Source organism: Cervus canadensis, chromosome 18 (assembly GCF_019320065.1).
Source record: "Cervus canadensis isolate Bull #8, Minnesota chromosome 18, ASM1932006v1, whole genome shotgun sequence".
Taxonomy (NCBI): domain Eukaryota; kingdom Metazoa; phylum Chordata; class Mammalia; order Artiodactyla; family Cervidae; genus Cervus; species Cervus canadensis.
Genome location: NC_057403.1, coordinates 14,098,853 through 14,110,244, shown reverse-complemented (window position 1 = coordinate 14,110,244; position 11,392 = coordinate 14,098,853). Strand labels below are relative to the sequence as shown.

General features: G+C 65.5%; 1 protein-coding gene across 2 annotated transcripts; it reads right to left on the bottom strand.

The window, feature by feature from the left end:
* Nucleotides 1–568: 568 nt before the first annotated feature.
* Nucleotides 569–11,375, bottom strand: EPN1 (epsin 1). 2 transcript variants are annotated; one of them, XM_043437687.1, is made up of 11 exons: nucleotides 11,081–11,375; nucleotides 8,314–8,634; nucleotides 5,137–5,386; nucleotides 4,446–4,570; nucleotides 4,039–4,113; nucleotides 3,525–3,608; nucleotides 2,690–2,993; nucleotides 2,394–2,504; nucleotides 2,205–2,291; nucleotides 1,229–1,486; nucleotides 569–1,153 (listed from the first exon to the last, which is right to left on the bottom strand). In XM_043437687.1, exons 2-11 carry the CDS (start codon nucleotides 8,539–8,541, stop codon nucleotides 945–947), a joined length of 1,731 nt encoding a protein of 576 aa, XP_043293622.1. In that variant the 5' UTR covers nucleotides 8,542–8,634; nucleotides 11,081–11,375; the 3' UTR covers nucleotides 569–944. The 2 variants fall into 2 exon arrangements, with proteins under 2 accessions (XP_043293622.1, XP_043293623.1); XM_043437688.1 differs by lacking the exon at nucleotides 4,039–4,113.
* Nucleotides 11,376–11,392: the final 17 nt, after the last annotated feature.

The window sequence follows — 11,392 nt, the reverse complement described above, 5'->3', positions numbered from 1 at the left end:
GTCCGTGCAGGCCACCCTGCACCCTGGAGATGTGCCCTGACCTCACCCGGAGCGGGGGCACCTCCTGGGAAAGGAGGTCAGCTGATCTCGGGGCACCCGGCCCATGGGCCCCCCAAGGCTCCCAAGCCAGAGCCAGTTGAGAGAACGGCTGCAGATGCACCCCACAGTGGGACCTCGTCCCTTGAGTGTGGCAGGATCCCCGCGAAGCCCGGTAACTCAGGTGTTTTCTGGGGACCCCGGAGGCCTGCAGATCCCCTGACCCAGGGCCCCGAGCCCCAGGCGGCAGGTGTGTGTGCGTACACCGAGTCCTCACCAACAACCCACGAGCCCAGCCCCATTCTCAACACCGTCCATGCCCCACCTCCGGCCTGGTCAGCTTTCCAGATGGCCAGGGGGCTGCAGCCCCACCACCCATGGAGCCCCCTCCCACCCCCGACACAGAACCCCCCACGGCACCCGGAGTCAGAGAAATCGAGGCTCCCCCTACCCCACAAGAGGCAGACGGACTGCAAGCCCCGGACCCCTGGGGGAAGGGGCCGCAGGACCCATGAGTGGGACGGGGTCTCCGTGCCCGTGAGAATTGCCATTTATTCCCGAAGTTGCCAAAATCATCACCGAGGATTCACCGAGGGGTGCGTGAGGGGAGGAGGAGGCTCAAACACTGATTGAGGGCCAGTCGGGAGCTGGGGGAGGGGAACGGGCGGGGCCCCCCGCTCCCCTCCCCCTTCTAATGCCGTGGGAAGGGTCCTCCTCCGGCCAGCACCCTCCCCAGCCGCGTCCAGTTTCTCTCAGGGAGGCGGGCGGGGGACACAGGAAGAGGCTGTAGTGTGAGTGGGCCCCAGGAGGGGGAAGGGTGCTGGGGGGGGCAGGGTCCCCCGATTCACATGCACTCACAACACTGGTCTCCCAGGGAGCAGAATGGGGGAGGCCCCTCCCGCCCTGGATTATAGGAGGAAGGGATTAGTGTTGGGGGCCGGGGGTCCCGGGGGCATCATGGGGGGCAGGCCAGGGCCCCCGCCGAGGGGAGAGATGTACGTGGGCGGCGCTCCCGCAACCGGGGGCACAGGGCTGATCCGGAGCTGGTTCAGGGTGAGCGTCGCGGGGGGCGCAGGCTGGAAGGGGTTGGTGACGGAGGGACCGGTGGCCGGGGCTCCTGCGGGGAGGAGGGCGCGGCAGTCAGGGGTCTGCCCGCCATCCCCGCGCCCCCCGCCCCGGCAGCCACACTCACCACTCGGCAGGAAAGGGTTGGAGGCCTTGGCCCCGGGCGCTGCGGGGCCCGGCCGGCTCACCAGCGAGTCCAGGTCCACCAGCGCGGCGTTGGGGCCCAGGAAAGATTCGGGCGTCTTGCGCGTGGGCGGCGTGGGCGTCGGGGCGGCCGCGGGTGGGGGGCTCCCCACAGCCTCAGCCAGAGAGCCCCCGACCCCGCTCATGTCGAAGGCGCCGGGGCTGCGGGCAGGCACCTCTCCTGCGAGCAGCTCCAGCTCCCCTGAAGGGACCGCAGAGGGGCTCAGGGGGAGACCCCGAGACGCAGGGCCTGGGAGAGGGGCCCCGAGCCACCCACAGCAGGCCGTGGTCCAGGGGCCAGGCCTCCACCTCAGGCGCACAGAGGGGGCAGGCCCAGCGGCAGGGACAGCTCCTCGAAGGCTGACACACGTAGGGAACGCCAGGCGGGGGCAGGCCCAGCGGCAGGGACAGCTCCTCGGAGGCTGACACACGTAGGGAACGCCAGGCGGGGGCAGGTGGACCAAGTACCCTTAGCGGGGCCTTGTTTTGTTTTTTTAACAATACCAGAACCCCAGCTATGTTGGGGAAAAGGCACAAAAGCAGCTGCAGAGGGGCTGGAGGAGGAGACCCCGGCCTGCTGCCTCCACGAAGAGAGCATCGCTCGGACATGGACAGCGCACAAAGGTCTCCCAGGAGCGGGGCGCGCAGGCCAGGCCGGCGGGCACCACGCCCGTCCTGAGCCGAAACCCCAGCAGGCAGGTGAGGAGGGGTACGTGGCCTGCAGAGGGGCCCTGGGGACACGGGGCGCCCTGCCAGGGTCACAGGCCCAGCAGCACCTGGGGAGCTAAAGAGGGGACGCCCCGCACCACCTTTGCAGCTTTTCCCTCAAAACCTGCCATCACATCAAAAGACACGTGCTCATCTCTGAACAGACGGGTGAGAGAGCAGGGCCGCCCAGCGCGGGCAGGGTGGGGGCTCACCTGTGCTGCTCCCAGAAGCCGGCAGGGCCGTGCGCAGGCGGTCGAAGTCAGAGAACTCGTCGGCCTCCGTGTCAAAGCCCCCCACCACTGTGCGGGGGTCAAGATGGCACTCAGCTTCCCCGGGACCCAGGAGACCGGACCCCTCACACACCCAGGGGTCTGCCCCCCTGCCCAGTCCCCCTCCAGTACCTGCAGTGCCATTGGTGCTGGGCTTCGCAGGGGACCCCCCCCAGGGGTCTGAGAAGGCCGGGGCCGGTGCCCAGGGATCCGAGGCCGGGGTTCCGCTAACTGGGGCCCCACCTGGGGCAGGAAGGAGGCGTGTGAGGCACTGGCACTCTCCTCTGCCCCCTAAGTCAGGTGACCCGCGGCCGCGGGCCCAGCCCTTCCCACCTAGCCCCCATTCGCCGATCCCTGAGGCCACCTCCAGCCCCACAACTACCAGTCCCCCACCCCCAGGGCTGCACACCGCAGGCAGGGGGTCTCACCATCAGAGCCCCCCCAAGGGTCGGGTGCTGGTCCTTCTCCAGCCGCAGGGGCCTGGGTCCCCCCCCAAGGGTCAGCGGGGGGCCCTGCAGGGGCAGCAGGCCTCCAGGGGTCCCCAGAGGCTGGTGTAGGGGCTGGACCCCCCCAAGGATCAGCGGCCTGAGGGACAGGAGGTCCCCCCCAAGGGTCCGAGGCGGGGGCAGCCGTGGGGAGGGCGGCAGCCATGGACACAGGGGCCCCCCAGGGATCAGTGGCAGGAGCAGCAGCTGGGGCCGTGAAGACATCAGCAAGATCCATGAGGGACGACTGCAGGAGGCAAGAGAACGGGGGGTGAGGGGACCCTGGACTGAGAGGGCACCCCGGGGGAAGAGGGTAGAAAAGTATCCAGGAGGAGGAGGAGGGAACCCCAGACCCCGATTGAGGAACCCGGGGTATGGTAGAAAAGTACCCAGAAAGAGGAGGGGACCCCGGGGGATAGAGAGGTGATCCGGGGGGTGCAGAGAACTGCCTAGAACAGGAAGAGGAGTGGAGATGACCCCAGACCAGGCCTAAAAAGAAAGACACTCCCAGAGCAGGAAGGGAAGGGGTAGGGAGGCAGCCCACCAGGAGGCTGAGCTTCCACGCCAACCAGCCCTGAAGGACTGGGGACCAATGCCAAAGCCGCCCCAGGGCCCCTTGCCCCGCCCCAGTTCATGGGCTCCAGGCAGCACAGCAACGCACACACCGATCCCAGGCTGTCCCCGAGGTGAGCCAGGTCCCCCTGGATACAGAGGGACCTCCGAGGAGCAGGGAGCCGTGTGCACACTGAGGTCACCTTTGACCCAGGGCCACACTCACCTCCTCCTGGCCCGCGGTCTCTCTCTTGCTCTCCTCTATGGCCATCTGCAGCCGCAGGTCATCCCCACGGCGGATCCGCTCCTCCTGATCCACCCGGAGTGGCAGGCGGAGAGGGGTCAAACTCTGGGTGACTGGACTCTCACTGCGCCCCCACCCACCCCCAAATGCATGGCCCCAGAACCCCCACACCCAGACAAGGCGACTGAAAATTAAAATGGGATGTGGACAAAGGTGCGATGTGAAAGGACACGGGGGCGGGGCGGGGGCGGAGTGAGGGTGCTGTGCGGGAACAGCTGGGGGCAACGGCGCCTGACGCAGGGGTCTCCTCCAGTGGGGTGGGGGTGCTGGAGGCAGCGAGCAGGGCGCCCTCAGCCCGGAGCAGATACACACGTGGGGGGGGGCGGGGGGACACGGTCTAACACTGGGTCCCCCAGAAGCTGCAGCGGGAGTGTGCGGGAGTGGGAACCTAGGGAGGGTCTTAGGGGAGCCTGGAGGTCGGGGAAGCTGCTCTGACCTTATCGTGCTCCTCTCGGCTCAAACTAAGGGCCAGCTGGAGCTGGGCGTCATCCTCGGGGCCGCAGGACGGGGGCTGGGGGAGAGAGAGCGTGAGGGGGCGGGGCCAGGGAGAGGGGCGGGGCCGGAGTGTGAAGGGCGGGGCCGGAGGAAAGAGTGTGAGGGGGCGGGGCTGGGGAGGGAGAGCGTGAGGGGCGGGGCCCCGTGAGGCCGGGAGAGCGAGTGAACACGCGAACACGCGAGGAGGGAGACAGAGCCAGGCGGACCTGGTGAAGAACAGCAGAGACAAGCCGGGGTGGGGCCAGTCCTCCAGAGAGGAGGGGGGGCGCAGAGGGAGAGCTGGAGGGGCGGAGGTGAGGCGTGGAGATGGAGACAGAACGGACTCGGCCCGCGGCCCCGCGGCGGTACCTGGTCGGCCTCCTCCTTGCTCATGGCCAGCGCGAGCTGCAGCTGCAGCTCCTCCTCCCCGCTGCTCTGCGGCCAGGCCTGCTCCGCCTCGGGCGGGGGCCCAGAGCCCACGGCTGCGGAGGAAGCTGAGGGAACACAGCCACTGAGACCCCAAGAAGACGGGACCCCACAGGGGACAGAGTCTGAGATGCCCCATGCCCCCAGTGGGATGCAGGCTCCGAGGCTGAGGAGCGGTGAGGCGGCCCCACCTGGAAGAAGGACTGGAGCAAGCAGGGCCTGGGCAGAAGTCAGCTGGTGCAGGGCAGGGCCCTGCGGACCTCCCAGCCAGCCGTCTAAGCTCCCACTCTCGGTTGGGGGATAAATGGCCTCCTTCCCCCTCTCCAGGGTTGGAGAGCTCCCGACTGCTCCCACTAGGGAACCCGGCATCTCAGTCTCCAGGGCTGGGCCCGGGGCTGGATGCTGGGAGGGGACAGCCTGCACAGCTGGCCCCCACCCTGCTCTAGGCACCAGGGGTGAGTGAACAAAGGCTGAAGAGAAAACGGGGGGCAAAGACCAGAGGGAGCACCAGCCCTGCCCTGCAGCCCCAGCCCTCAGCATCCCACCACTCCACCCTGACCACGGTCAGCAGAGAAGCCCCCACCCGTCCGCTGGTGTCTCGCCGCAATGCCAGCCTGGGGTGACCCCCGCTTACCCGTGGCGGTCTGTGCCAGCTTCTCCTTGGTCTTGAGCGCATGGGCGCGCTCCTCCCGCAGCCGGTCCTCGTCGCGCAGCAGGGCCACCAGCTGCCTGGCCTTCTCACGCACGTTCACGCCCTGGTCCTTGCCATCGCGGTCCACGTACTGGAAGTCCTTCAGCGTCTGCACGGCGTACATGTTCTCCTTGCACTGCTGTGACACGCGCTCCGAGCCCGTCTTGATGAGGTACTCCATCAGCGTCATGGCCTGCAAGGGCATCGCCTCGTCACCCAGGGCCCAGCGGCAGTGTGCCCGGCTGGACCTGGACAACAGCCCCCCGGCAGCAGGAACCGAGCCCCAAGAACAGAGTGTGCCAGCTCGCTCACAGGAGCATCCAAGGGGGCAAACCCAGAGCTGGGACTTGGGGAACGAAGATGCTCTGAACGAGGTGGGTGATGACGGCGCGACGCCGAGCCCCTGGATGACAAGGACGAACTGTGGGGCGCGACCTCTGTGTGTCTCATAGCCCACACAGGTGTTCCTGAGCAGCACAGACCTGCCGTTTCAAAAAAACGAAGACAAAAGTCCACGCAGCTGGACCTGGAAGGTCACACTCAGGTGCCCAGTGCACACCCAGAGCCTAGCAAGTGCCGTCTGAGGCAGGGACTCCACCCCCGCCTGGCACGACTGGAGGACCACAGCCTCAGAAGGGGGAAGAAACAGCCTTTGGGATCTTCTCATTTTACAACATGGGGACAAACCTCTTTCCCAACAAGTTAGATGGGAATAGCCCACAGTCCACACCTCGGGCAAGGCCTCTAGGAGCGAGGGAGGCCCCGGCCGCAGTCCTCGGGCAGAGGGCACATGCGGTCTGCAGGTGACACCCGGGCCTCCCAGACCCGCTGCACCGCCCTGGGCTGCCACGTCAGCAGGGGGGCCACCCTGGGGCCACGCTGCGAGCCACACTGGAGTTCACCCGGGTCACGTCTCCACTGCCTTCCCGGGAGCCCAGCCGAGGTCTGGCACAGCTCCCGGGGGTGTGTCGATACGGTTACCAGATTGCTGAGATTAGCCTTTAACCCATCCAGAGGTGTTTACACCTCACCCCGCATGGGGACCACAGGCTCCTGACCCCTGGGCCAGCCGTGCCCTGGGGTTCAGCGGCTTCCCGGGGTCACAGCCACACATGACAGCAGTCCCCGAGGGAAGGGGGATGCAAACAGTATGCGCCGGGCGGCCCGCACACCGGACCGACCACCGCAGCCCAGTCCAGAAGCAGCCCTGGCGCCAGCCTCAGAACTCTCATCTCAGGGCTCTGAGCACTTTGGAACTGCAGTCTGCAGTCTGTGAACACGGGGACGACCTAACCCCCAGGGGAACGACACGTGTGAGCACCGTGCAGCCGCCACCCCTCGCCCTCCGCACAGGAAGCAGGCACCAGTGACCGCGGCCCCGGGAGTCGCCGTCACCACCTCAGGCGCCGTTGTCCCCAGGAGACGAGCTACCCATCCCCGCCCCAGGCACACATGGAGGGCCGGCGGGCTGCCCCACGGGTCCCGGCCATCGGTGTGCTCCAGCAGGGCTCAGGAGCTCGCCCGGCGGGAGCCAGGGTGCCGGTCCTGAGCGCAGCCCCACCCAGGCCCCACGCCGACAGCACTTCCCTCACAGCAGGCGCAGCCAGAGCTCCAGCTAGTGGGCACCGCTGCAAACCTGCACGCCAACGCCGGGCGGGGGGTGGTGGGGGCAGCCTTGGAGAAAGTGCCTCCGCCGCCCTCACGCACAGCCCAGTCACCAGGCCCCGTCCCTCCCCAAGAAGTGACTCAGGCGATCAGTGACCCGAGCAGGGCGTGGCAGGGAGCCAGCGCTGTGGGGCCCTGCAGCCTCCCTGGGCCAGGCGGCTGGGCCAGCACGGACTCCAGGCCACGAGACCAGCGCCTCCCTGTTCTGCGCACCCCACACAGAGCAGACCCTCAACCGCCAAAGTTCACGGACAGGACTCCTCGGCGCTCCTGGGCCCAGGAACCCACTCTCCAGAGGCAGGCCCCAGCCCGGCCACTCCTGGACCCGCCTTGGGATGCCAGGCCTAAGGCCCCCAGAGCAGCAGTGAAACGGGAGAGGGCCATGTGCAGCCGAGTTCCCTTCCCCCAAAGCCTGGGATCGGTCTGTCTGTCTGTGCACTGGATGGGGGCGTGTGTGCACAGCACCGGGCTGGGGCACGCACACGGGCCCAGAAATCCCAGTTCTGGAAAATGGCAAGCGTACCCAGACAGCCATCCCCGCCGTGTGTGTAAGAGCAGACGGTGCAAGCCACTCAGAATTCCACCGTCAGCTAGCCGGTCATGTCCACTGTTATCAGCCCAAACTTAAACACTTGGGAAGGTGGTTGTTTTTTTTAAGGAACAAACCTCAGTTCTCCTACTGGGGAATGATCCCTAAGACCCAGACTTGTTTTCCTTTTTAAAAGCAAGGAATGACTTACAGTAAAACTCCTTCTTTCTCACACAGCTCTGAGTTCTGGCAATCAGACATGGCAGTGTGAGCACCACCACAGCAAAGATAGAGCTGTCCCGCGCCCCCACTCTCCCGGGGCTACCACCCCGCCTAGAGCCCCACTCAGAGGACCCCAGGGCCGACAGGAGCTGCGGGGGGGGCTGGACTTGGGGCACACGGAAGTGGACACGGAGCACCCATGTAGGCCTTCAGAGCGGACCGGCCTAGAACCCGCTGCTTCTTCAAAGTTCCCAAGGCTTGGGGCTCCCCTGATGGTACAAGGGATGAGAATCCAGCTGCCAACGCAGGAGACATGGTCCCATCCCCGGTCCGCGAAGACCCCACACGCTGCCGAGCAACTGAGCCCGAGCACCACAAGCATGAGCCCAAGCGTCCTCGAGCCCGTGCTCCGCGACGGAAGCGGCCACTGCGGCGGGAAGCAGCCACGGCAGCCACAGCCCAGCGCGGCCGTAAACAACGGTCTCACTTCTACCCGCCACGGCAGCCACAGCCCAGCGCGGCCGTAAACAACGGTCTCACTTCTACAAGGAGAAAAACACAAAGCTAAAAATTCTTAAAATCGCTACGTTTGTTGCCTTCACTGAAAAGACACAGAATTCCAGCTCCTCCGGAAACGTGGGCCCGCCTCCGGGTGCCCCCCAGTCAGCTGCCCCCCTTGCCCGGCGGGCCCCCCCAACACTGACCTTGTAGACGTGCCGCCAGTTCTTGCCATGGTCGTTGAGCCGCTTCCAGATCATGCTCATGATCTCGGAGAAGGCGACCACATTGTAGGTTAGGTCGGCGATCTCGGACATGAGTGAGCTGGACGGGCCCCAGGGGTCGTTGCTCGTGGCCTCCCGCACCTTGATCTCGGCCTCCGAGTAGTTGTGGACGATGTTCTTCACCTGGCGCCGCAGCGAGGAGGTCGACATGGTGGCAGGGGGCGGGGGCGGGCCTCGGGGTGAGCAGAGCCAGGCAACTGGAAGGGGGGAGGCGGCGCGGCAGCGACGGGCGGGTCACCGCATCTGCGGGTGGAGAGGACCTTCGAAACGGGGCGTGGGGCCTGCGGCCGCCTGGCCCTCAAAGCACAGGACGGGGGTCCCACCGCAGCCGGCGAGGCTCCGCCTGAGTCACCCCGCCGTCTCTCAGTTCCTCAATTGTGCCCAGCACCTTCCTGCTCGGGTGGCAGAGCGTACAGGGGAGCCAAGGGCCCTTGGGGCACACCCTAGCCAACACCTCCTAGCCTGCACCTCCAGAGCCTCAGTTTTCTCCTCTGTAAGATGGGGCTTCGATCCAGAGTCTACACACCCAGAGGGAAGCCGGGGTCGGGACGCATGCTGTCCCCGTGCGTGGATCCTGAGACAGCCACCCCGCTCTTCCTCCTGTCCTCCGCTGGGCTCCGCAGGAACCTCCAGCCTGACCCACCCCCACACCAGGGCTTGTCCTCGTGATTTCCTAAGCGTGTCTGACTCGGGCTGAGGCCACCCCCGGAGCCCATGGGGGCAGCAACCACGCAGCTCTGGACAGACGAGGCTTTTCCCAGCAGAAGAGCTGGCCCGGAAGAGCCACTCAGTAAACGGAGCAGGAAGGAAGAGGGGGCAGGCAGAAGAGACCTCCAGAGCAGGTGGGGGCAGAAATGAGGGCACACAGGGAGGGGGCAGAGGAAGGGAGATGGCCAGGAGGGGGTCCGCCGGGGAGGGGGACACGGCGTCCCGAGGTGGGGGGGATAAAGAAGAGTGCAGCCCCCTGGCTGGGCCCCGGCGGTGTGCCAGGCACTCGGGGAGCACGGGACATGTGTGATCTCATTTAACACAGACACCAGGTTCTAACAGGAGGAGATGGGTCACAGAGCTAAAGCGCCCAGCCAAGGTCACGCACTAGGCAGGCGGCGCAGACTCCGTCCCAGGCCACCTCAGGCTCCAAAACAGGTCCTTTTAACTTAACCTGTGCTGAGGGAAAGGCGACGGAGAAGAAACAAAAGGGGGACAGGGATCCACGAAGCCCTCTGCAGCCCGCGCCCAGGGCCACGCCTGTGCCTCTGCTCCGCCTCACAGGCCGTGCGGGATTCGCCGATGCCTCACGGGGAGGAAGCCAGGCCCGGGCCCCCCCAGGGCAGCCGGGTCCCAGAGCAGGCTCTGACCATTGCCCACAGCCTCTCCTGTGGAGACCTCCTATCACCTGAGTCCCTGCCCAGAGCGCAAGGGAGCCAGGCACTCGGAGACGGCTGTGAATGGTTAGAGGGAAAAGGCCAGGGATAGAGACAGGCCCAGCCGGACACACAGAGCAGGAGAGGAGGGAAGGAGAGAGAAGAGAAAGAGGCACAGAGAAACCTGGGCAGAGACAGGGACAGATAAAGCAGCGAGACAAGAGTGAGGCAGGGAGGCAAGGAGAGAAGGCAGAGGCCCAGAAACGAACAGAGGCTCAGCTGGGACTGAGAAATCAGACAAGGAAAAGGGGAAAGAACAACGAAACCTGGGTCCAAATTCTGGCCTCCCTGGGATTCAGTTTGCTCAACTCTGAAATAAAGAAAAGGATTTCCAGCTGCCGAGTTTGTTGATTAAATACAATGGGAACATAAAGTACTCGACTCCGCGACCCACAGATAGTAGGAGCTCAATAACACTGGCTGATTTTCATTATCAGAAAAAAAACATTTTCGAAAGACGACATGCTATCTTAACACAGTGTGTTTATACTAAAGGGCGTTAGAAGAAATACTCAACACAGCAAAACTAAGACTTCATAGATACCGCTAAGAAGGAGACTAGGTTTTTCACAATTGGCTGACCCAAACAAAATTGCTACATCAAATAAAAGACAAATGATATGGCAAAATTCTCCAAGAGTTACTCAGATATCAAACCTTAACCGTGTGGAACAGAAAATCTACAAGTAATAATGGGAACCAGAGCTCCCAGCAGCTAAGGACAAGCTAGTGACAGGGGCAGCATCACCTCCGTTATTAGGCACGGCTGCCCTACTATTTTAAAGACTAGGGAACTGTCTGGTCAGCTTATAAATACTACAGGCTGCACAAAGTGGGCCTCTGACTGCAGAGTCGGGCTCTTCACGCCTCACTCATGAACCTGGGAGGAATGCCAGATCCCAGACCAAGCGACAGACCCGCCGAGAGGGACTCGGGGCCGGAGGAGACGAGCACCGGGACAAACAGGACGGAGGACGGCGGCGAGAGAGGCACAGACCGGAGACACGGGCATTAGTCCTGACCCTCCGACGCCGAGACGTGACAGAAAAACAAGACCGGGACAGACACACGGGGACGAGCGCTCTGTGGAAACGCCGAGACACACACGGACACGAGCACCGGCGAGGCCCAGGTGGGGCCCGCGGGAGGCAGACGCGGAGAGACGGACAGCCGCGGGCGGTCCAGGCCGGGCGGGCGCAGACACGCGAAGGCCTCCGAGCTGCCCGAGCGCGCCCGCCCAACCCCCGGGGCCCGCGCGCGCTCACCTCGGGCCGCTCACGCCGCGCTCCGGGGGCTCATGGCGGGCAGCCCCCTGCCCCCGCTCGGCCTCGGTGTCACGGGGCGCGCTCCGGGCCTCGGGCGGCGGACGCGGAGCCGCGCTCGGACGCACGCGCGGACGCACGGAGGGCCGCACGTCGACGGCCCCGCCGCCCCGCCGCCCGGGAGGGGCGCGGAGAGCCGGGCGGGGGAGGGGAGCCGCCGAGCGGACGGGAAGCAACCGAAGAAGGCGACGGACCGGAAGCGGAAGTGACCCCGCGACCCACCCGGCCGTCCTGCCTGCGGCGAGTCTGCGCAAT